Below are 25,977 nucleotides of genomic sequence, written 5' to 3'. Positions count from 1 at the left end.
GAGGAGATCAAGAGAATAAATAATTCCCTTTGTTCCAAATCCAATAATGAACCTCTTGGAGGAAATGCAACTGAACCACAAATCGAATCTGAAAACAGTGACCTCTCTGATCAAGAGAAAGACAACAATCCTATACTAAAATGGGAAACTCCTGTAGAATTGGACCTGAGGCCAGACTCATTTGATAAAGATCTTGAACCTACAGAGACTGAAGAAGGAGATCAAGTGTATTCCGAGGTTCTTCCATTCCCACTCAAAGATCTCGACTTTAGTCAGACGCAATCCACAGAGGATGATTTGGAGAGCCAGCACGATCCTTGTCTCACAGCTATGGCTGCGCGCATGATAAAGCTAGAGAAACTTCAGACTGCAACTATACAGAAAGAACAAGGGAAAGCAGTCAGATCGCGTCCAACAACTGCTTTGGTTCGAAGCACCAATCGTCTGAGATGTGTGGAAAACCCTTGTTCTCAAATACAACACTTAAGGACTAAAAGCAACAATTCAGTTTTAGATGATGTAACAAAACTCAGCCTTTCTTCAGGTTCTTATTCAAAGTCTACTCATCGCAATCGTCCCTCGCAAAATGCTGGGAAGGTGTGGATTGGATTTCAGCAACCGCTGGCTTTACCTAAGAAAGCACACTCTGGTGTGGTCAGATTAAAGAAGACTGAAGCCTTTGTTCAAGATCTTGTCCATTCGAGCAGCTCCAGGGGATGCAAACCCACACAGAAAGCCATGCTAAAGCCTCAGAAGTCTTCTTCTGAAAAGACTAGAGCTCTTTGCAGGAAAACATGATATAATTATTTTGAAGGGTTTTAAGCTTGAGGATTGACAGTGTGTTATTACCTGTGTGCATGTTACTGTATTTAATGTTGCAAATTCAATACAAGTTGAGCTACATCAACAACATTTGTGGCATGTTGTCAGTTACCACAGAAAAATAACTTTTTTGGGGGGAAAAAAAACATCTTGCACCGTAAGTCAAAACATTTCTTTGGTAGCTCTTTGTTTTTTGTTTTTCATGGGCTTTTGGCTGCTTTTTATCATTGTAGACAAGTGATAGGGAACATGCGTTAACCAAAACTAACTGTAATACAGTGTTATCTAATATATAATATATCAAAATACTTCTGTATAAAAATGAAACCAGACAATGAGTCAGTTTTAAAATTCACCATTTATTAATATTCTTGTGCAATACTGGCTGTATATATTTAAACACAAAAAAATGAACACATTGTTATGCTGTGCACAGATCGGTAATTTCCCCCATGAGTGGATAAGAAGATGAGGTCTTGAAAGGCACTTCAATAATAGAGTAGGACAGCAGCTGGCCATCAGGATCTCTCTCACACTTGGAGTCACATGTGGCCATGACAGTAGGGAAAATTTTAACACTTACCCTGAAAACAGAATTGGAAATGGTTAGTTGCGGTAAAAGGAAAGGTTACTTTTGTGGGTGACATGCAAACATGTATTTTTTAAAATAGAAAAGCATTACCTTTTGGTTGATAAATCTGACGTGTAATATCAGATTTTTACAATTTTTATGTATGTTGAATCATTAATTTATTGTATGAATTATAGTTTACATACACCTTGCAGAATATACTTAATGTTAATTATTTTACCAAAATAAGAGGGATCATACAAAATGCATGTTATTTTTTATTTAGTATTGACCTGAGTAAGATATTTCACATGAAATACATTTACATATAGTCCACAAAAGAAAATACTAGTTGAATTTAATAAAAAGTACTGTTCAAAAGTTTACTTAGACCTAGATTCTTTATACTGTTGTTACCTGAATGATCCACAGCTTTTTTTTGGTTTAGTGATAGTTGTTCATGAGTCCCTTGTTTGTTCTGAACAGTTAAACTAAGGATAACTGAGGTACTCATATGCAACTATTACAGAAGATTCAAACACTTACTGATGCTTCAGAAGAAAAGAGCTGGGGGTGAAAACTTTTGAACAGAATGAAGATGTGTACTTCTTTCAAATTTTGCCTAAACATCATATTTTTTTCATTTAGTACTGCCCTTCAGAAGCTACAGAATATACTTACATATTTCCCAAAAGACAAAATAAGCTAAATTTACTCTGATCTTTAAATTCTAAAAGTTTATTATTAAAAGTTTCTTAATGCATCGTTTTTCCTAGTGAAGCATCAGTGAGCATTTGAACCTTCTGTAATAGAAAAGTGAGCAGTTTAACTGTCTTAGGACAAACAAGGGTCTCATGAACAACCATCACTAAACAAAAAAGGTAAAAACACAGTATTAATAATCAAGTGTATGTAAACTTTTGAATGAGGTCATTTTTATAAATTCAACCTATTATTTTCTCTTGTGGACTATATGTAAACCTATTTTATGTGAAATATCGTATTCAGTACTAGATAAAAAAAATAACATGCATTTTGTATGATCCCTCTTATTTTGATAAAATAATTACCGTTGTGCAGATTCTGCAAGGTGCATGTAAACTTTTGACTTCAACTTTCTAAATTTAGAAGGTATTTATCAGGTTTAGGCAAAAATACAGTTATATTGTATAAAAACATTTGAATTTGACAAAATTATTATTAAAAATTATTTAAAAAAAACCCCAGAACAAAACTAGTATCAGTAACTGACAAGTTTTATCATAGGCTAAATGAGGAAGAACTATTCAACCACAATGTATTTTCAGCTTAAAACCAACAGCTTAATTCTCGTAAGAGCTCGCTCTAAAACAGAAACCTTTTTCCAGATGAGATTTTCCTTTAAGAGTCTTCTTTAACAGACAGCACCTACAATACAGAGAATAAATATACCAGTATCTTGGAACATTACAGAAAACACACATTCCTGAAATATCCTGGGAAAATACACAATCATCAGCCGACACACAAGGTGACTAAATCAGTCCATTTAGGTCTTGGATATAAAACGGTCCTAGAACGAACCCCTGCGGTTCACACCTATGAATAAAGTCAATGCAAGGTCCTCACAAAGCTGAATATGAATAGGTTATTCCGTGATCAGACCAATAACAACACTGCTAGACAGAAATAATAATGTTATATTTCATCTAATTTTTACAAACAAATTAAAAGGCTTCCCTTATACACCACCAGTCAAAAGTTTTTGAACAGTAAGATTTGTAATGTTTTTTAAAGAAGTCTCTCCTGCTCACCGAGTCTGCATTTATTTGATTCAAAGTAGACCAAAAACAGTACAATTTTATACAATTTATCAAAGAAACTTTGGATCAAAGAAATGCAAGCTTGGTGAGCAGAAGACAAATCTTACTGTTCAAAAACTTTTGACTGGTGATGTATTTTTAAAAAAGCGTCCCTATCATTATATTTGGGGTCCTTGGCAGTTCAAAAACCCATTGTCTGCTGTCAAGTTAATTAATATCTTAAATCTACAGCCCAAAAAATTTAGATCTATAAATGTAAAATAAAGATACTATAAAAAAGGGAACATTAATCCCATGAGAATTAGCCCTCTGAACTGGCTGTTCATTTCTAATCAGAGCTTTGCTTTGTGTTGGATCTAAACATGCCTTTAGGAGTGACCTGGATAAAGGGCCTTGAAGAGGTCTTGTCCTTTTGAAAGCAGAGGCAGGCAGGAGGATGATGGACAGACATGTCTCCATTGGCCAGAGAATAAACTCGAACACAAAGAAACAGTGGGAGAAATAGCACAAACAGCAGTTAGTGTGGATGAAAGAAAATCCACCATAAGGTTCCTAAGACGTTGAATTATGTTCTTACAGTGTTATGATTAAACTTGCAAGAAATGCTTAAAAGACAGACAACTTGTGGCAACTCTAAAAGTTTTTTTTTTGTCCACCACAAAACAGCTTTATTTTTATATTGTTTAATGATAACAAATAATGTGAATTTACAGTAAATTCAAATTATTCCATTATCATGCAGGACAGGCTTTGCAAAAAATAACAGGCAAATAATTCTTCCAGCATACTTTGAGCAACATTTGGAACATAAGGAATTGAGATATGAATAAAGAAGCAATTACCGCTTGTAACAAGCAGATTCATAGATCAGAGCAGGAAAACCCCTGTATCAAAAGACAACATGGTCACAAACACAAGAACAGTCACAAAAAAAAGACATCTAAATTGTCTACGCATAGTGAAAAACACACCAGAGGGTTTGTACAGTAGTGCATTGGAAGCCATACATTTAACATATTCTCATGCATATTGAAAAGCACTCGATAGATTGTACAAAAACTATGACATAGAAGTGTGACAACTCTGAAAAAGGTGAGGTATGTCTATCAGAGGCAGTACACTGAAGGTGCTTGGTCCATTGCAAACACTTTGATTCACTCTTACCCTCAATGTCAACCGTAACTGCAACCGTAACGGTTCCTTCCATTTTTGAGAAGGCGATAGTCAGTCTTTTCACTCATAATGACTGTTTTGTCTCTGTGAGAAACACCACAACAGAAGCTCTGTTCCAAAATCTAGTGAAGTTCCCTCACTGCCTAACACTTTGGAATGCTCTACATAGGCCCTCGACTACAATACTCTAGTAAACATAAGAAATTATGAAACAAATATACATGTCACTCAAAATTTGAGTAAAACAAACTACCAGTCAAAAGTTTTTTTAATGTATTTTTTAAAGAAGTCTCTTCTGCTCACCAAGCCTGCATTTATTTGATCCAACGTACAGCAAAAACTGTTGGATATTTATTCCTGTGATTTCAAAGCTCAATTTTCAGCATCATTACTTTAGTTGTCAGTGTCACATGATTCTTCAAAAATTATTCTAATATGCTGATTTGCTGTTTAAGAAACATTTTTTTATTATCAATATTTGAAAGAGTTTAGTACAATTTTTCAGGATTCTTTGATGAATAGAAAGCATTTTGTAATGTAAAAATACATTTATATTGTTACAAAGATTTCTATTTCAGATAAATGCTGTTCTTCTGAACTTTCTATTCATCAAAGAAACCTGAAAAAAAATCTACTCGGCTGTTTTCAACAATAATAAGGTTTTTTTAAGCAGCAAATCAGAATATTAGAATGATTTCTGAAGGATCATGTGACTGCAGTAATGATGCTAATATTTCAGCTTTGAAATCATAAGAATAAATGACATTTTAAAATATATTCAAATAGAAATCAGTTTTTTTTTTAATTACTCTTTTTGCTGTACTTTAGATCAAATAAATGCAGGCTTGGTGAGCAGAAGAGACTTCTTTAAAAACATTACAAATCTTACTGTTCATAAACTTTTGACTGGTAGTGTAGCTGTTAATTTGTCAGTTTTTATTAATAATTTTAAGTATTGCACAATGTTTACTACTCTTCAAAAGTATGGGGTATATTTTTTCAAACGAATATTTTTTTTCTAAAGAAATTAATACTTTCATTCAGAAAGTTTGCATTAAATGGATGAAAAGTGACAGTAAAGACATTTATAATAAGATTTATATTTCAAATAAATGCTGTTCTTTTGAACTCTCCTTTCATCAAAGAATCCTTATAAAAGATATCATGGGTTCCATAAAAAAAAACATTAAGCAGCACAATTATTTTTAATTCTAAAAATAATAATAAATGTTTCTTAATTACTGAATCAGCATATTAGAATGATTTTGGAAGGATCATGTGATGTCAGACTGGAGTAATAGCTACAGAAAATTAAGCTTCTCCATCACAGGAACAAATTACATTTTAAAATATATAAAAAAAAATTTGCAACTAATTAAAATAATAATAATAATAATAATAATAATAATAATAATTATTATTATTATTATTATTATTATTATTAATAATAATAAAGACCCCAAACATTTGAACAGTAACATTAGATAATATAATAAAGTATATGTTTATGATGCCTCACTAGGTTTTGGTACAGAGCAAAAGGGTGACAAAGGGTTTTAATGCATGTCCATTTCTCCAAATTACACTTTGTAAACATGCAGGAAAAGCCCAAAGGGCTGTATGATAACACTTAATTTTAAGTTTGAAAAGAATACAAAATGTTGATGCCGTTTGTTTTGGAAGGATTAGCTTACCTTCAGTGTACCGATAGAGGTGTACAACCTGCCTTTACAGAAGAGGCTTTCCCTGCAGACCAGGTCAAGCAGGACCCAAGACCTCAGATTCAGCAGAAACACACCTAGGGCAAGGGGCATGCCGTGGGCCTGCACGCCAGGTTGAGTTCTCACTCTCACACCTAAGGGAGGGTGGATATAGACAGCATTTATGCTGGCCTTACTGACGTCACACTCTAAACAGTCCTTGGTGGTTGAGTAATATTTGGTTTACATCAAATTCTACAATTTTACATAAAAAAAAACTTAACACAAATGGATCATTTTACATTCTGAGCCTTGAGCATAATATCAAATATATTTGACATTATAATTAGCAAGAAGCTGTGTATGCAATCTGAACAATATAGATTATTTTATAGGGTGTGTTGTAAGTCATCTAATAATAATAATAAAATAAAATAAATCTCGATTGTGTCTTGCTTCTGAGAAATCAGAAACTAAAATAAAATAGCATGTCAATAAAATATGCAAATGTCTTTTGTTGTCTGAGTCATATCTGTAGATACAAAACCATGGTGAATCTCTGAGGTACGCTGCTGATCATATCCTCTCCTGGATGAAAGGATGCTGTAATGCCTGGTTGATGGTGATCCGCTTGGCAGGATCCAGCATCAGAATCTGGTCCAACATATCTTTGAGCTGAATAACCTTCTTTCGCTGGTCCTCTGGTAGCGCCTGGCGTCCCACCATGTCCATCGACAGGTCCTTAGTTGGGTTAATGGTACTCATGACCGTGATCTTTTCCTGCAGAGAAATAAGAAAAGGATGAAAGGTCCAATAAAAAAAAAAAAGGCTTTATGGATTACTCCACTTCCAGAGTAAAAAAATTAATTAATTATTTACTTACCCCCATGTCATCTAAGATATTCAATCTTTCTTTCGTCAGTCGCAAAGAAATTAAGTTTTTGGAAGAAAACATTCCAGGATTTTTCACCATATAGTGGACTTCAATGGTGCTCAACAGAATGAAGGTTAAAAATGCAGTTTCAATGCAGCTTCAAAGGGCTCTAAATGACTTCAGCCGTGGAATAAGGGTCTTATCTAGCACAACGATTATTCATTTTCTTAAATAAATCAATATTTATACACTTTAAACCACAAATGCTTGTCTTGTCTAGCTCTGTGATGCACGTTTACTCTGTGCACTCCGGTTCAAGACAGTTAGGGTACGTTGAAAAACTCCCATCTTATTTTCTCCTTTAACTTTTTTTGTAAAGGACAGTTGATCCTCTTTACACGTTTCACTTTGTAAACACTGGGTCTGAGGAGAAAATGAGATGGGAGTTTTTCGACATACCCTAACTATTGAACCTGAGTGTGCATGCACATCACAGAGCTAGACAAGATGAGCATTTGAGGTTATAAAGTACATAAATTGTACATTTTTGTAGAAAAAAAAAAACAGTTTCGCTAGATAAGACCCTTATTTCTCGGCTGAGATTGTGTAAAGCCCTTAGAAGCTGCATTGAAAAATCCTGGAATGTTGTCCTCAAAAAACTTAATTTTCTTTGCGACTGAACAAAGAAAGACATGAACATCTTGGATGACATGGGGGTGAGTACATTATCAGGACATTTTTATTTTAGAAGTGGAGTAACCGTTTAAGTAGTCAGAAATATTTTATGCAGATATTTTTAATACAAAAAATATTATTGTATTATTTTTCTTAGTGAATGGAATGTATAACACTTACCCTCTCAGTGACCTTATCAACCTCTGTATACAAAAAGTTCAAGTTTTGGTCAAAGTGCTGGTCCTTGAACAAACCCTTCCTGATCATCTGTAAATATATCAATCATCAAATATTTAATTTTTTCGTATATTTTGTTCTAATTCTTAATATTGTATTAATTCTTACCTTATTAGGCAATTTTCCTTTCAGATCCATGCCTAGTTTTAGCATGTGGTTATTTGTCTTTCCGGGGAAAAGGATTTTTCCTGTATATAGTTCATACAGAGTGCAGCCCACAGACCACATATCAATTCCATAATCATATGACTTTCCGATGACTGCAAAAAGAGGAAGAAAAAGCTTAAAAACAAGCATTAGTTCAGATGGTTTTATTAAAACTATTTATATTCAGTGTACTATGATAGTTTAAAGGATTAGTTTACTTCCACAATAAAAAATTACTGATAATTTGCTCACCTCACCTCACGTCATCCAAGTTCATGTGTTTTTTCTCCATATGGTGGAATTCAATGGTGGCCAACGGATTAAAGATCCAAACTGCATTTTCAATGCAGCTTCAAAAGGTTCTACATGATACCAGCAGTCAAATAAGTGTCTTATCTAGTGAAATGATGTCAGATGATTTTTGAAGTTGGAGGAGAAAATTAGATGATTTTCGCTCTACCTTTTTGAACCAGAGTACACAGACGAAAAAAAAAAAAGTGTAACCTTTCCAACATGATTATGTAATGCATTAAGTCGTAGACGCACATCGCAGAGCTAGTGCAGGATAAGCATTTGTGGCTAAAAAGTATATAAATATATATATTTTTTATTTATTTAGAAAATGACAGATCAGTTAGATAAGACTCTTATTCCTCGGCTGGGATTGTATAGAACCTTTTAAAGCTGCACCAAAACTGCAATTTGGACCTTCAACCCGTTGATCCCCAATAAAGTCCACTATATGGAGAAAAATCCTGAAATGTTTTCCTCAAAAACCTTGATTTTTTTTTTAGACTGAAGAAAGAAAGTCATGAACATCTTGGATGACATATGGGTGAATAAATTATCAGGATTTTTTTATTCTGGAAGTGAACTAATCCTTTAATTTTAGCTTTAATTAAAGCCTTTACTTACTGATCTCAGGTGCCCTGTAGAAGCGGCTGACCAGATACGGTGTTATGTCATTGTCAGCCACATGTGATGCTGAGCCAAAGTCGCACAACTTGAGGATGGTCTTGGATTCGTTCACCTTTAGAGTGTCAAGCATGTTCATATTATAAGACAAAGATTGAAGCCAGTGTCCAATATTTATAACATAAAAGCGTGACCCACCAAAATGTTGTCGGGTTTGATGTCAGCATGCAGGATGTTGCAACGTTTGAGGAGTTTGAGGGCCAGGAAAAGCTGTTGGCTGTAAGAACGCACAGCCTTGATGTGTAGCCCAACGTCCTTGCCATACTTCCTCAACACCTCCCGCAGGTTCATGCTAAAGCCAGAAAACAAGAAAGATGCCGTAAGAGGAAAACTCAAGCTGCTTTAATGCATGTGAATCTGTTGACTGTAAAGTACCTGAGTGGTTCGAACACCAGACACAGATGCTGCTTGTGATAAAAGTGTCTAAAGAGCTGCAAACAGTGGAACTTATCATCTGGATCGGCGTCATTCAGTTTCTTCAGAAACTCCAGCTCTTTGAGGCCTGTCTTTTGCCTGTGGGATAAAACATGTGGTTGTCGGTCACATAAAGACCACATATACACCTACTCTAAATCTCAGTTCCTGTCCAAATAAATCCCTATGACACAATTTATTGAGAACATTAAAACTGTGGACTTGACCAACATCACACATTGTGGTTGGATTGGAAATCCAACTGTACCAGACAGAAGTGTTTAAAGGCTAAGCAGTCAGCTTTTAAGGGAAGTGTCTTACATCATCTCGTTGTTGCGTATTATTTTCACTGCCACTTCCTGATTGGCTCGGGCCAAGTCTCTGGCTCGGATCACGTTACTGAAGACACCCTGTCCAGTGTAGCCGTACACCGCGTACCGTTTGTCCAACACCTCGCCAATGTTCACACCTGAATACATTAAAAGAACAATCACGTTTTTGATGTCCTCTTTCACATGAGACCCTAGATATTTTTTTATCTTATAGACAAGTTTTGGAATCTGTAGATTTAAAGGAATAATTAAAATTATGTCATATTTACTCACCCTCATGTCGTTCCAAACCTGTATAAGTTTCTTTTTTGTCCAGAACACAAAAGAAGATATTTTGAGGAACCAAACAAGTTGTTAGTCCCCATTGACTTCCATAGTAGGGAAATAAATACTATGGAAGTTAATGGGGACCATCAACTGTTTGATTACCTGCATTCTTCAAAATATCTTCTTTTATGTTCAACATGAAAAAGAAACTCATACAGGTTTGGAATGACATGAGAGTGAGAAATGTTTTGGTGAACTATCCCTTTAAATACAACATTTGCCTCAAGACTGCAAACTTACGGTAATAGCCCTCTGCATCTGTCCAGTTATCTCTGAGACTTGGGTTCTCCTTGAAGTCCTTGCCAATGCCTGCGGCCCGTAACCTGGCACTCTGCGGAGAGATTAGATGTGGATTTGTCACTGTCAACATGATTGAATTCAGAGAGTTGATTAAAATGTTCATTCATGAACGAGTGACTGACACCGCGAGAGACCGTGGTCTGAGGGGCCTCGAGATCCAGTGAGCACCAGAGTCAGATTACCCACTTGGGAGAAAAGCTTTGAACAAAGTTTCCAGTTCAGAAACAACAGCTTGCACAGGACTATGCAACTCTACCTGTAGAGATCCCCTTACATGGACAAATTCAATCAAATTCTGGGGCAAAGCCATTGACCTATGCAACGGAAAGCAAGAACTTGGCTACTCACGTCAAAGTAAGCGGCGAACATGTCATCTGACTCTGTGAACATATCAGGGGCTTGTTGCTTCTTCAGATTAGCACCTAAAGAAAAAGAACAAAGATGCAATGAAAGGAACATAGACTTGCTGATAACATATTGGTCTACCTTGCATTACATCAAAGTGAATGTCTCATATTTCCATGACTTTTTCCTTTTTGTCTTCCTAATCAACTGATATGAGAGCCATCTTAGACTTTCTACTGACACCTGCTGGTGCGGATGTAGTATCAAGCAAATGTTATTGGTTACAGGTGCTGTCACAGAAATATCCTATTCTCAAGTCTATGTCTTATAAATGTTATAAATTACTTTAATAAACTGCAAAAATGTTACATTTTTAAATAGATTATTGGCAGCAAAAACAATTTTATGATGACTGCATATGAACAAGCAGGATTTTTAATCCATCCCTAGATGAGTAGTTGCGAGCACTCACTGGTCATGCGATCTTAACATGAGCCGGGACCATTTGTACAATATAATAGTTTAATCTCATGGATGTGTATATCATTTTAAACATGACTGTCATGTATTTCACCCAAAAATGAAAATGCTGTCATTAACTACTCACCCTCATGTCTTTTTAAAACCATAAGACCTTTGTTCATCTTCACTACACAAAATCAAAATCCAAGAGCTTTCTGACCCGGCATAGATAGCAACGCAACTACCACGTTCAAGATAGTCCAAGTGACATCAGTGGTTCAACCTTAATTTTATGAAGCAACAAGAATACTGATTGTGTGCAAAGAAAACTAAAATAATGACTTTATTTAACAATTTCTTGTCTTTCCTATCAGTCTTTGATGTGCAGGGTCAGGGTCGGATTTCACAAAAATATCTTAATTTGTGTTCTGAAGATGAACGAAGAAGGTCTTACGGGTTTGGAACTACACTGTGTGCATAATTATTAGGCATGTTGATATTGTGGTCGTATTTTTTTTCCAAGCACATTTGACCAATTCCAAACCACATCAATCTTAATAACTACTATTCATTTTGTATTTAATTATTTATAAGTGATATATAATTGTCCATGAAGGCTAGAAGTGAAAAACTCCTTATATTCAGGTGTGCAGAATTATTAGGCACATTTTTTTTTACAGATAAAATGAGCCAAAAAAGAGATTTAGCTTAGACTGAAAAGTCAAAAACTATTAAATACCCATGAGAAGGATGCAATACTAATGCAATACTGGAATTTGCAAAGTTAAGGCATGACCACCGGACAGAAAAACGCTCATTGCGTCTACATTGTCAGAAAAAACAGGTGGAGGAGAAAAGACACATGTTAATTGCAAAAAAGTAAGAATTAATGTTAAGAATTAGATATGAAACCATCAGGAACCATTTAGTCTCCAGCGCCACCGTTTTCCAGAACTGCAACCTACCTTGAGAATCCAGAAGTGCAATGTGTCAGGTTCTCAGTAGTCTCGCGTAGCCAGACCTTCAGACTGACGGCTGAAGGTCTGGTATTCATGGCAGCTTTCATTGGCCAAGGCCCGCCCATAAGGCCGTTTGACCGACATGTAAAACAACCAATCACAGTTCGTTTCGTTCAGCGTCACGTTTCGGGGCGTAGAAATGCCCCCACAACAACAGACGGGCATGCAACAAGTCAGTCACTGAAATAACCAGCATTGAAAGTTAACGAAGAAGAGGGAGAACAAGCAGTAAGTCAGTAAGTTGTACGCGAACGTCGCAAATGTGCATCACAACAACGGCGTCTGCATAAGCACCTTTTAGCAAAACTCGAGTAAATCAGTCTGCGCTTTGTTTCCCGGCGGACCGAAAATAAACGCGACACTCGCGTGTTCCGGAAATCCGATCAAATTCAACTAATCAGATCACGACTTCGACATTCCTGAAGTGTTTCCAGTTAAGTGTACCATATGCATCAGACGTTTAGCCAACGTTCCGTGGGCGTGACGTCTGAGGCTGAGACTAGGTTCTCAGAGACTTTGCTTAGGCAAAAAATCCTTAAAAATGACCCTCAATTAATAAGAATAACATTCTGAAGTGTTGTGAAATACAAGAAAACTGTTTTTTTATAGACTTTATAGACAGCTGAGTTGAGAGTGGCTCTTGAAGGACCAGCACCACATCCTCTTGTAGCACTCTTTCGAATTTATCTCCCAGAATCTGGCAGTAAGTTTTGGGACTTCAGTTTTAGTCCATCTCCTATCCTGAAATGTCTGTCTTGCAGAGATGGACCAAAATGAACTCTCAAAACTTACTGCCAGATTCTGGAAAATATATTTTTGAAAGAGTGCTAAAAGGATGTGGTGCTGGTCCTTCAAGAGTCACTCGCAACAAAAAAACAGTCTCCATGTATTTCACAACACTTCAGAATGTTATTCTTATTAATTGAGGGTCATTTTTAAGGATTTTTTGCCCAAGCAAAATCTCTGAGAACCTGACACATTGCACTTCTGGAGACTCAAGGTAGGTTGCAGTTCTGGAAAACGGTGGCACTGGAGACTAAATGGTTCCTGATGGTTTCATATCTAATTCTTAACATTAATTCTTACTTTTTTTTGCAATTAACATACATATTTTCTCCACCTGTTTTTTCTGCCAATGCAGACGCAACGAGCGTTTTTCTGTCCGGTGGTCATGCCTTAACTTTGCAAATTCCAGTATTGCATCCTTCTCATGAGCATTTAATAGTTTTTGACTTTTCAGTCTGAGCTAAATCTCTTTTTTGTCTCATTTTATCTGTTAAAGAAAATGTGCCTAATAATTCTGCACACCTGAATATAAGGAGTTTTTGACTTCCAGAACTTCATGGACAATTATATATCACTTATAAATAATTAAATACAAAATGAATAGTAGTTATTAAGATTGATGTGGTTTGAAATTCGTCAAATGTGCTTGAAAAAAAAATATATGACCACAATATCAACATGCCTAATAATTATGCACACAGTGTACATGAGGGTGAGTAATTTAATTTTGGGGGGAACTCTCCCTTTAATTTGAAAAACTTTTTACAGTGAAAAGTGCACTTGTAATTAAAAAACATTTTGCAGATGACATACCATTTTTTTCTTGAGAGACAAGACTATGCTTGGCCTTCACATTGTCCTCAAACGTGTCCAGGTTCTCTTGCTCGTAGGCTTTGACATCGGCAGCCACACGCTCGAGGATGTCATCGGGTGATGGAGATCTGCTGTGAGCGCTACTTTGAGGACTGCCACGATCTGAGAGTCCTGACATGTTACTGTCCTCATTTACTGGCTTGTATTTCTGTACAGGACACATATCAAATACAATCATATTACAAACTAAAAAAAAAAAAGACTATTCATTTACTTTTTAACCTTAAATGCTCGTCTTGTCTCGTCTCCGTGATGCGCTTGCATAGTCTGTGTAATGCGGGTCAATACAGTTAGGGTATGTCGAAAAACATACATTATTTTCATCTTCAACTTCTGATCATCTTTGTATGTTCATTTTGTAAACACTGGGTCGGTACTTCTGCAGCAATGTAAGATGATTTTGAAGTTGGGAAAGAAAACGAGATGGGAGTTTTTCGACATACTCTTAACTGCATTGACCCGGATCACACAAACTATGAATGCGCATCACAGAGACAAGGCAAGACGAGCATTTGATGTTAAAAATTATTTATTTGTTTTGAAAATAAACAACTGTTTCGATGGATAAGACCCTTTTTCCTCGGCTGGGATCATTTAGAGCCCTTTGAAGCTGCATTTAAACTGCATTTTGGAAGTTCAAACTTAGGGGCACCATACATATCCATTATATGGAGAGAAATCTTTAAATGTTTTCCCTAAAAAAAACACAATTTCTTTACGACTGAAGAAAAAAAAGACATGAACATCTTGGATGACAAGGGGGTGAGTACATTATCTGTAATTTTTTGTTGTGGAAGTGAGCTAATCCTTTAATATTTTTATTTATAATTATTTAATAAATGTTTAAAAGAAGAGCATTTATTTGAAATAGAAATCTTCTGTAAAATTATACATGCCTTTACTGTCTTTTTTGATCACTTAATGCACCCTCATAAAATATCTTATTGATCCCAACCCTTTTGAACATTAGTGTATGTCTGAAACAAAGTAAAAGCCATACAAGAGATTAAAGGGTTAGTTCACCCAAAAATGAAAATTCCGTCATTAATTACTCACCCTCATGTCTTTTCAAACCCGAAGATCTTCGCTCATCTTTGGGACACAAATTAAGATATTTTTGATGAAATTCAAGTGCTTTTTTACCCTGCAGAGACGGCAATGTGATTACCACATTCCAAGGGCCAGAAAGGTAATAAGGACACTCTTGTGAACACAGAATTGACTCAGAAAAGAATAAATTGTTCAATAAAGTCATTTTTGTTTTCTTTGTGCACAAAAATTATTCTTGTAGCTTTATAAAATTACATTTGAACCACTTATGTCACATGGACTATTTTAACAATGTCCTTACTACCTTTCTGGGTCTTGAACGTGTCAGTTGTGTTGCCATCTATGCAGGGTCAGAAAGCTCTCAGATTTCATCAACAATATCTTAATGTGTGTGCCAAAGATGAATAAAGGTTTTATGGGTTTGGAACAACATTAGGTTGCGTTATTAATGACAGAATTTTCATTTCTGGGTGAACTATCTTTTTAAAATGTTCTAACCTGCATGATGGCCAAGCGCTGAAGTCTCCTCTGCTCTATCAAAGCCTCCTCGTCCTCTTCATCAACATCATAATCCTCCAACCTGGACACAGATTAGTATTCAGAATCGAGTCCAAATATGATCAGCAACATAAAAGCAAAACATACTTTTTATGAATACTCACACTTCTTCATCTGAGTCCTCCTTCTCAAGCTTCATTCCCTCAGAGAGACTGCCTTTAAACATGTCCTCTCTTTCCCTGCTTCTTCTCTTCCGTCGTTCCTGGGATCCCGAACGCATCTGCTGTCTGCGCTCCATCCTGTCACGCTCCCTAGATCTACACAATATTAAAGACGTTTTAATTAACCGGAGAGGGGTTAAAATAAGTATTTAGCATTCAGATGTGATTGTGATGTCCCCATTAAAATTCAAGGATATCAAACCAAATCCATTTTCCATTATTTCTACAGAGGATGTAGAAATATTTTAGCTCATTGAAGCTTATTGGACAGTTGTATCTAAATGAGGAGCTGTTGCACTAATGTTACCGAACAAACACAGTCACCTGTATCTGAGAGGAGACCTGCTGGTTCGTCTCCTGGGAGAACGGGACCTTCGCCTGACAGGCGAGTGGTTTAACCTTCGTCTGGAGTTCAGAGAAGGACTCTCCTCACTACGGCCCCCTGCCGCATCACGAGATCGCATCCTGTGAGTTTAACAGAACAATATGAAAGTGAGTTTAAAAGTTGTTTGACAAGAAACGTTCATAACAACAATATGTGACCCTGGACCACAAAACCAGTCTTATTTGTGGCAACAGCCAAAAATACATTGTATGGGTCAAAATTGATTGATTTTTCTTTTATGCCAAAAATAATTGGGATATTAAGTAAAGATCATGTTCAGTGAAGACATTTTGTAAAATTTTTCTACCGTAAATATATCAAAACTTTACTTTAAAGGCAATTTTCTCAATATTTTGGTCTTTTTTTGGATTCCAGTTTTTCAAATAGTTGCATCTCAGACAAATGTGTTATATCCTAACAAACCAAACATCAATGGAAAGCTTATTTATTCAGTTTTCAGATTATGTATAAATCTCAATTTAAAAAATTGACCCATATGACTGCTTGCGTGGTCCAGGGTCACAGATAAGTAATCTATCTATCAAAGATTTAAAAGAACAGAGCCAGAACCTGTCGTTGGAGAGTCTTTGTCGTTCTCCTTCTCTCCGTCTCCTCTCAACCGACCGAGATCGGCCTCTCCTTGGAGGGGATCTGTTGTGACATGAAGATCTGTCCTGTCTGGATGCCCTGTCTGTGCTCTGGGCAACCGGTAAGCGTTCGGGTGAGAGGTGGCCCCTGGGTCGCACAGACAGACTGTGCTGTTCTGGAGCTTGTTTTCTACTAGGAGATCGATTCTCTTTTCCAGACGAGGCTTCTTTCGAAGGTGCTTTCGCTGATTTCTTGTCTCTGTCAGCTTCTGGCAAGCTTGTGTTTCTTTCTTTAGATCTGGACTTGCTCCTTCTTGCTGAGGATCTGTGGTCTTCAATTTGCTCTTCAGGACATGTAGTTGATTTTTTGTTGCTCGTTGGCAATCCTTTGGATTTCACAGGAGATTTAGACCTCTGTCCACTATCTTTAGATCTGTCAACGCTTCGGGATCGTCTTCGCTCCTTCGCTTGGACGGGATCACTAGGTCTCTCACTGTTATCATCTAGCCCAGTCTTACTAACTCTTTTTTCTGATTTATGAGTCTGGATCTCGTCAGACAAGGTTCTGTCTTCTAGAGGGGAATCAAATTTTACGTCAACTATGTAATCTTGTCGAGATCTTCCAGCATGTCCCTCAGCATCAAAATCTTGTCTCTGTTGCTCACCATTTTGCACAGCTTCCTGGACCTCCCCATCCTCTTCTGAATCAGAGTTATAACCCTGTAATATCAATCCCATGCCTGATTGCACAGCCCCTTCCATCAGCTCATTATCAAGCTCCGCTTGAATCATCGCCCTCCGTTTCTCCAGATCCTCTAACGCAGCAAGGTCATCAAGTCTAGATCGCTTTGGAGAGATGACTGCACCTTCATAACCAGCAGAACAGTCTCTGTTATCCCGGAATGAGTCTCTGTGTTTCCGCTTATGTTTGTGTTTGGACTTGTGCTTGTGCTCCCTCTCATCTGGTGAGGGATTTTTATGTTTTCTGTGCTTGCTTCTGTGTTTGTGTTTTCTTCTCTTGTGTCTTTGCACCCTGGCAATGTCCATGTTATCTGCTTTTGTAGCTCTATCTTCACTGGGTACATATTCATTTTCGTCCACACTATCAGAGCTTTCCGCATCATCTCTGGAAAAAGAGTACATTACAGTAAAATAATATGAATATACTTTCCAATGAGAAGTACCGAGATAGTATTCGAAACGTATGTTCCATTGTTGTTGGTTAAGAGTAACGTTACGTACGTTATATACAAAAACATACAGCTGGTTTATGTTGACCACAGATACAGAGAAGTGTGTTAACTGATACTGACAGAAAACTACATGTCAAAAAATCTGTACGGAAACGTTTCCATTTCCAATACATGTAAACTATATTTATATATCTAAATACGAAAATAATGCGCTATTAAGTGTGTAATTGTGTTACTTACACATAATCCTTCGCTATTGTTTTGGCTAACACGTCCATGTTCGCCATTTTGATTATTCCTTCTGCTGAGTCGTTTGACAAAAGAGAGTCGATTCACAATTCAGTCCGGCTGTGATACCAGTACAAACTTCAAAATAAGCAAACAAACTGTCTTCCAAATGTCAATTTAAAATAAAAGCATATTGTAAAACAAGGACAGTGAAAAGTACAGTGGCTAAAGCAAAAATAATTTAAGACCAAATTGGCTGAATTACTGAATCGATGAATCAATTGTTTGGAGCTTTAACAATCCACGCATGCGCAGTGTGTATGAAACGCAGAAGAACGAACAGGAAGGCAGGGGACTTAAAAAATTACGTGGCTAAGAAGAGTTGTCATAAATGTATTGTTCACCATTTTTGCCCACACACTTAGTATAAACCAGTTAAAAATTATCTTCATACTGGAGAATATTTTTTATGTTTGTCAGTACATTGAAATATATAACAAATGGCGAATTTTACGCTCTGTTTGTGTTTGGTAATTACGCGGTGGTCCCTAAATCGCATGTTTGCGTTTTCAACACAAGCTAAGTAATTTAAAGACACAACGCGGTTTGTTGCAGGTACGCACATCATTAATACATCATGTGCACATATATATCAACTGTGAACGATTTAACAGTTATGTCACAAATATAGCTTGCTTTCGGAATGATTTCATGAGTTTTGTGTTTAATGCATCTGATGCTAGTCGTGCTAGTGAATAGCTAATAGTGCATATGTTGTGTATGACCACATTCTATGTCTAACTTTATCATTGTGCTTTAGAGTGTTCTGCAATAACAGGCTGTGCAATAAAACTTATTAATTATTTAACTGTCAACATGTTCAATACTCAATAGCCTTATTGAAGTGGACAACACTGAATGTTTCATACTCCAGATAATTTACAAGACTATCTAACTGATCTATTCTCCTCCTTCTCTCCTGTTTAAAGGAATGGGTGGATTTAAAGACACATACCAAGACGTTCAGCCCGTAACCCTTCGACTTGCAGAAGAAAATGTCACTTCCAGTCTCTACTGCAGCTCAGCTGCGGGCATTGAAACTCATGTGTCCACTTTAGTGGAAGCTTTCTTAGTTGAAGTATTCCGATGTAGAGTCTGTCAGTTTACCAGCAGCCAAAAAGCCAAAATTAGCCATCATGTCTTGGAAAGGCATGATCCGGTGTCTCCATGTCCCCATCTGCCATGTCTGGAGAAAGAAGATGAAGAGAGTTTGGGTGTAGGAATGAGGGTTGATGATGAAGAAGAGGTCGACCACAACAGCTCTCCATACGACCTAGAAAGTGATCTGCATTCTGGCTCTAAAAGCAATGAGGATCAGATGGACATGGAGCGCATGTCTTTTCTCCTCCCGATGTATGGCATGTTTCAAAACATCAGCCCACGGTCATGTGACATTGGCCTGGGCTCCAACTCTGATGGGAACTTGCATGTGGCACAAACTTGTGAGGTGACTAAAGGTTCTTGCAATAGTCCACCCTCACCCTCATGTTGTTCCAAATTTGCATGACTTTCTTTTTTCTGTGGAACATAAGATATTTTAAAGAATGTTTATATTGAGTGTTCCTATTGACTTCCATTGTATTATTTCTCCATATAATGGAATTCAGTAGGAACCAAAACTGGTTACCAACATGAGTTTGAGTAAATGATGACACGGTTTTCATTTTGGATGAACAATCTCATTTGAAAAGTTTGAAATGTGAGAAAATGTAACTGTAAATGTTTTTTTTATGAAGGTAAGCACACTCTTTGAAGAGGACAGGCATGATGAGGACAGCGAGGAGGAACCTGTGTTTCAGCTGGAGGATGCTAACACAGATCTGCCCGTTCCTTTGAACAGTGGAATGGACACAGAAATCCAGGATGAAGAAATGGCCCAGTCGGCTCATCTCATGACTCTTGGATTGTGTAGAATTTCAAGCACTAAGTGTCAACCTCAATCTGCGACCTCAGCAAAAAGCCTGTCCCATCCAGAAGGTGAGCAGGATGCTGAAATTCAGAAGCCACCTAAGGAGGACAGTGAATTGGCCTGCATTCTCTGTCAGACTATTGTATCCAGTCGTAGCATGCTAGAGGTGCACCTGAAATGCCATTGTGGAGACCAAGGCTTTAGGTGCCCTCGCTGTGGCTGGGAATCAGACGACTGGGTTGATATGGAGCAGCACTGGAGAGGACATGGAAAAAGAAAAGGCTCAAGGAGGCATAAATGTAGCGTTTGCCCAAGGACATTTCGGAGAGCTGACTCTCGTGACGCACATGAAGAAAGGCATAATCAGCGGCATCACTGTCGGTCCGAGTCTGATGGACTGGTGCAGTGCTCTCTGTGCCTGGAATGGTGTCAGTCCAGGAAGGAGTGGGAGATACACCAACAATGTCATTTTAAAGGAGGATTTAAATGTTTACACTGTGATTTCAAAGGTACAGATAATTTTTTTCTTAACTTTCTGAGTTTGCTTTTCTGTAATTGGATATTTTGAGGTTTGAATATACACCTTGAAAGCCTTGATGCTTTTAAAAGGCTTGTATGTTTTGAATTCGTTAGTATTGTGTATGGACATTTCAAAACTCTCATTGCTAAATTGACAGTCTAGATACAGTGCCTTGCAAAAGTATTCATACCCCTTCACGTTTTATGTTATGTTGCTGTCTTATGTTAAACTGTTTTAAATTACCCCCCCCCCCATCAATCTACACTTCATGCACCATAGTGATGCATGAGGCTGCTACCAGCACACTTTACTTTTGGGATGGTACTCTGCAGGTGATGAGCAGTGCCTGGTTTCTTTCAAACATGATGCTTAGAATTGAGGTTCATCAGACCACAGAATCTTGTTTCTCACAGTCTGAGGGTCCTTTAGGTGCTTTTTTTTGCAAATTCCAAGTGTGTTTTCATGTGTCTTCACTGAGGAGAGGATTGAGTCTTGCCACACCACCATCAAGCCCAGATCTGTGAAATGTTGCAGTGATGTTTGTCCTTCTGTAAGCCTCTCCCATCTACATATATGACCATGGAGCTCAACTAGAGTGACCATCAAGTTCCTGGTCACCACTTTAACCAAGGTCCTTCTCCATCAATTGCTCAGTTTGGCCAGGAGGCCAGATCTAGGAAGAGTTGTGGTTGTTTCAAACTTCTGCAATTAAGGGTAACGGAGACTACATGTTTCTGTGAACCTTAAATGCAGCAGAATTTTTTTTTTTCTGAACTCTTCCCCAGATGTGTGGCTTGATGTAATTCTGTCTCTGAGCTCTACAGGTGTTTTTTTAAACCTCAGGGCTTGGTTTTTTTCTCTGTTATGCATTTTAGCTATTAGACATTTTATTATTAGACGTGTGTGCCTTTCCAAATCATACCCGTTCCACTGAATTTGCCACAGGTTAACTTTACTCAAAGTGTAGTAACATCTACAAGCAATAGGAATGCACCTGAGCTAAATTTCAACTGTCCCAGATAAGGGTATAAATACTTATGCAGTGGAATCATTTAAATGTATTGCTTTGCCATTATGGTGTATGGATGTAGACTGATGTGGAAAAAAGTAATTTAAAGCTGTTGAACATAAGGCAGCAACATTACAAAATGTGAAAAAAATTAAGGGGTCTGAATACTTTGGCAAGGCACTGTATATCTAGTTAGGACTCAGTTTAGAAGTGTATAGCAGTGTTGTTGTTGTTTTTAACATGTTTTTAATATTTCTCTTGACTCGAAAGTTATTTTTTAAATTCAAGATTTAGAAAATCTTGTAGAAAACTAGCTGTTTAACAGTTGTAAATATTTCATAGCTTTTTTGGCTTGATTTGTATTTCTTTTGAATTGTGCAGTTTCTTATATTTCTATTCCTGTTTTCTATTTCTCTTTTAGAGAAGTCATGGAACAGGACCCTGAAGCATATTCACACTCAACACAAACAGGTTGATGCAAATCAAAAGAAACAGGTTGAGCACAGTAGGTAAGTATTGTTATCCTCCAAAATCATTTTTGTTATGTAAATCAAAATGCCTTAAAGCAGGGGTTAATTATAAATGTGATTTTTTTTTTATTCATCAGGAAAAATAATGTAAATTCACTGGTTAACAAAACGGGAAACCTAAAGAACATCTGTAACTCTAAAATTTAATTTACAGAAACTGCATGTCTGTAGATTAAAAATACTCAAATATTGTTAGTCAAAAGGTTAAGAGCCATTGCCTTAAAGGGATACTTCACCCAAAAATTAAAATTTTGTCATTAATTGCTCACCCTCATGTCATTCCAAACCCTTAAGACTTTATTTATTTTCAGAACACAAATTAAGATATTTTTGATTAAATCTGAGAGCTTTCTGACCCTCCATAGACAGCAAGGGTCTTACCACGTTCTAGGCCCATAAAGGTACCAAGAACATTGACAAAATAGTCCATATGACATCAGTGGTTCAACCATAATTTTATGAAGCTACGAGAATATGGAGGGTCAGAAAGCTCTCAGATTTCATAAAAAACATCTTTATTTGTGTTCGAAGATGAACAAAGGTCTTACGGATTTGGAGCAACATGAGGGCGAGTATTTAATGACAAAATTTTAGGGTGAACTGTTCCATTGAAAAGTATTTGGTGAGATGTTGAAACCTCTGTTAAATGACTTCTTATTTGTCTTTACTTAGAGAAAACCAGCAAGTTGACACATCTGCCAAGTACCCAGAATGCCTCAGAAGGATGAAGCAAGAGTCGTGGTCCCAAATTAGGAATAAAAGGGTGAAAAGCAGGGTTGTGCCTAGGGAAAAAAGCAATGAAGGAGGAAAGGACAGGGTGGGACACCTAAAGAGTGACACATCTGTTGGACTGGCTATTTCTAGACGGAAAGAGTTCTGCTGCAACCTCTGTGACAAGTACGAGAATGATTTCTTTCCTTGCTGATTTCGTTCCACATTCGATGGAAATCATCTTAACCAAAAGACTACAATTAATGTGTAGCATCTTAATATGGTTGTATTTTATAGTACGTACAGTTCAAAAGTTTAGGGTTAGTTCAAAATAGAAGACTTTGAAAGAAGCCTCTTTGATAAAAAAAAGCAAATACAGTAAAAACAGTAATATTGTGAAATATTATTACAATTTAAAATAACTCTTTCTTGTTTTAATACATTTTAAAATGTAATTTAGTCCTGTGATGCAATACTGAATTTCCAGCAGCCATTACTTCAGAAATCGTTTTAATATGCTGATTTGCTGATCAAGAAACATTTATTATTATTATTATCAATATTTAAAACAGTTGAGTACACGTTTTCAGGATTTTCTGATGAATAGAAAGATCCAAAGATCAGCATTTTACTATCAATTGATCAAAAATTATGGAAAAGACATTTATAATGTTACAAAAAAATTCTATTTCAGATAATTGCTGTTCTTCTGAACTTTCTATTCATCAAAGAAACCTGAAAAAAAATTCTATTCAGCTTTTTTCAGCAATAATAATAATAATAAATGTTATTTAGAGCAGCAAATTAGAATGTTAGATAGATTTCTGAAGGATCATGTGATTGGAAGTGATGCTAAAAAATCTGCTTTAAAATCACAGGAATAAATTACATTTGAAAATATATTCAAATAGAAAACAGTTATTTTACATAGTAAAAATATCTCGAAATTTTACTGTTTTTGCTGTACTTTGGATAAATAAATGCAGGCTTGGTGAGCAGAAGAAAATTCTTCAAAAAATAAAAAATCTTACAGTTCGAAATCTTTTGACCGGTAGATTATATTATTATCAAAGCTGAAAAGTAATAATTGGAAGCATTATTAATGTCATTACTGTCACTTTTGATACATTTAACATGTCCTTGCTAAATAAAAGTATTAATTTCCTTAGAAATTACACAAACTGTACTGTGTAATATTCATACTGTGGAGATGCGCTAAAGTGGTTTATTAATAATTAAAAAAAATCTGTTATATGTCATACAACTTTTCTTTTCCTTAGGTATAACTGTTGACTGTCAGTTTTCTATCATTTATCTTTATCTCCGTACAGGAAGTTTTCTACCAAGATGACAATGCGACGTCACATGGGCATTCATCAAGGAGATAAGCCTTTTAAATGCCCACAATGCCATTACTGCGCTCGTCTCAAAGCCTCACTCATACAGCACCTCCGTGTCCACACAGGTGCAGTTACAAACACATTCTTCTAATATTAAACTTTCTTTTTTACATATAAATATTTGGTGTAGTGGCAGTAGATCATTGTTTTGGAATTACAGTGACACATCTTGTCCACCTCCTTTATTAGCCCTGATCACTAAACAGAAATTATGATCAGAGCCGAGCCAATAAATGACTTTCCCATGTTGCTTTAATTAGAAATGCAGCAAATATATGGACAAAGTCGGCTCACGGCGACATGCAGAGATTTAGAGCTTAGTGGAAGTCCTTTCAAAAGACTGGTTCTCATGAAACAGTTGCCATGACATTGCACTGCCTGACTGTGAGAATTCCAGTGATGTGTTTTTCCTCTTGCTTTAGGTGAGAAGCCATACAAGTGTTCACAGTGCTCCTATGCTTCTATTGACAGAAGCTCTCTGCGCCGACACTTAAGGACACACACACAAGAAAAGCCTTACCGCTGCCAGTACTGTCCGTATAGCAGGTACACACACTCATCTGTCATAAAGTTGACAGGCTGCACTTGTTTCATCTATCTGTAACTAAGAATGAGGCTCTGTTTTACTTCAGCATCCAGAAGAAGAGCTTAGACCTCCATTCACGGCGCCATCATACTGGAGAGTCATTCCCCTGTCACCTGTGCCAGTATTCCACACCAGACCGTCAGCTGCTGGTGCGACACAAGAGGAAACATCACAGTGCTGAACAAACTGCAGCAGTGGGGCAGAGGAACAGCTCTGGTTCTGGTTCCAAAACAGCACCTTCTCAAAGAGCAAGGACATCCAAATGATATTTATGATTTTTAATAAAACCTTTAAGTTAAATTTTAAAAGTATTGTTTTGTTAATTATGCAAACTTCTTGTAATTCAGTCAATTTCATGTTCCGTTGCTATTGAAATATTAAGTCATGGTTTTAAAAATGAGCACACTACCAGTCAAAAGTGTTTGAACACTAAGATTTTTAATGTTTTTTAAAGGTTGCTCACCAAGCCTGCAATTATTTAATCTAAAACACAGAAAAAACAGTAATATTCTGATTTATTTTTACTATTTCAAAATAACGGCTTTCTGTTTAAAATTATTTTAAAATGTAATTTATTCCTGAGATCAAAGCTAAAAATCATCCCTATTACCCCAGTCTTGTCAGTCAGTGTCACATGTTCCTTCAGAAATCATTCTAATATGCTAATTTGCTTTACAAGAAACATTTTTAATATTAATATCAATATTTAAAGGAGTAGTTCACTTTCAGAACAAAAATTTACAGATAATGTACTCACCCCCTTGTCTTTCAAGATGTTCATGTCTTTCTTTCTTCAGTCGTAAGGAAATTGTGTTTTTTGAGGAAAACATTTCAGGATTTCTCTCCATATAATGGACTTCTATGGTGCCCCCGAGTTTGAACTTCCAAAATGCAGCTTCAAAGGGCTCTTAACAATCCCAGCCGAGAAAAGAAGGGTCTTATCTAGCAAAATCGGTTATTTTAATTATTTAAAAAATTACAGTTTATATACTTTTTAACTTCAAATGCTCATCTTGTCTAGCTCTGTGTGTACTCTGTGTAGAGATTAAAAAAGTATATAAATTGTAAATGTTTTTAGAAAATAACCAATTGTTTAGCTAGATAAGACCCTTCTTCCTTGGCTGCAATCGTTTAGAGCCCTTTGAAGCTGCATTTAAACTACATTTTGGAAGTTCAAACTCGGGGGCACCATAGAAGTCCACTATATGGAGAGAAATCCTGAAATGTTTTCCTCAAAAAACATCATTTCTTTACGA

The 25,977-nt window shown here is 36.5% G+C and overlaps 2 protein-coding genes and 1 long non-coding RNA gene across 3 annotated transcripts; 1 reads left to right on the top strand and 2 right to left on the bottom strand.

Annotated features, from left to right (window-relative positions):
* Positions 1–1,161: 1,161 nt before the first annotated feature.
* LOC141343940 (uncharacterized) lies at positions 1,162–5,761 on the bottom strand. The gene is made up of 2 exons (XR_012356800.1): positions 2,751–5,761; positions 1,162–1,406 (listed from the first exon to the last, which is right to left on the bottom strand). It is a non-coding gene; the product is annotated as an uncharacterized lncRNA (long non-coding RNA).
* Positions 5,762–5,810: 49 nt separating this feature from the next.
* On the bottom strand, positions 5,811–18,060 carry prpf4ba (pre-mRNA processing factor 4Ba). Its single transcript, XM_073848627.1, has 15 exons — positions 18,009–18,060; positions 16,559–17,701; positions 15,928–16,068; positions 15,547–15,699; positions 15,383–15,464; positions 13,775–13,982; positions 10,698–10,771; positions 10,290–10,380; positions 9,712–9,859; positions 9,352–9,489; positions 9,115–9,268; positions 8,917–9,031; positions 7,963–8,114; positions 7,798–7,884; positions 5,811–6,848 (listed from the first exon to the last, which is right to left on the bottom strand). Exons 1-15 carry the CDS (start codon positions 18,053–18,055, stop codon positions 6,645–6,647), a joined length of 2,937 nt encoding a protein of 978 aa, XP_073704728.1. The 5' UTR covers positions 18,056–18,060; the 3' UTR covers positions 5,811–6,644.
* A 927-nt stretch (positions 18,061–18,987) lies between these two features.
* LOC141344519 (uncharacterized) lies at positions 18,988–25,003 on the top strand. Its single transcript, XM_073849397.1, has 7 exons — positions 18,988–19,503; positions 19,793–20,474; positions 21,916–22,003; positions 22,697–22,921; positions 24,067–24,200; positions 24,558–24,681; positions 24,768–25,003. The coding sequence occupies exons 1-7, from the start codon at positions 18,988–18,990 to the stop codon at positions 24,985–24,987; spliced, it is 1,989 nt and encodes a 662-aa protein (XP_073705498.1). The 3' UTR covers positions 24,988–25,003.
* Positions 25,004–25,977: the final 974 nt, after the last annotated feature.

The sequence above is a fragment of the Garra rufa genome, chromosome 10, assembly GCF_049309525.1.
Source record: "Garra rufa chromosome 10, GarRuf1.0, whole genome shotgun sequence".
Taxonomy (NCBI): domain Eukaryota; kingdom Metazoa; phylum Chordata; class Actinopteri; order Cypriniformes; family Cyprinidae; genus Garra; species Garra rufa.
This window is presented reverse-complemented; position numbering and strand designations above follow the sequence as displayed.

Excerpts from the sequence above, each read along its gene's own strand:
- prpf4ba (XM_073848627.1), bottom strand. The coding sequence starts at position 18,055 with ATGGCGAACATGGACGTGTTAGCCAAAACAATAGCGAAGGATTATGT. Across the intron at positions 13,983-15,382 it reads AGCGCTTGGCCATCATGCAG|AAATACAAGCCAGTAAATGA; the intron begins GTTAGAACATTT and ends TGTCCTGTACAG. Across the intron at positions 6,849-7,797 it reads TTGATAAGGTCACTGAGAGG|GAAAAGATCACGGTCATGAG; the intron begins GTAAGTGTTATA and ends ATTTCTCTGCAG.
- LOC141344519 (XM_073849397.1), top strand. The coding sequence starts at position 18,988 with ATGGGTGGATTTAAAGACACATACCAAGACGTTCAGCCCGTAACCCTT. Across the intron at positions 22,004-22,696 it reads AAACAGGTTGAGCACAGTAG|AGAAAACCAGCAAGTTGACA; the intron begins GTAAGTATTGTT and ends GTCTTTACTTAG. Across the intron at positions 22,922-24,066 it reads TGCTGCAACCTCTGTGACAA|GAAGTTTTCTACCAAGATGA; the intron begins GTACGAGAATGA and ends ATCTCCGTACAG.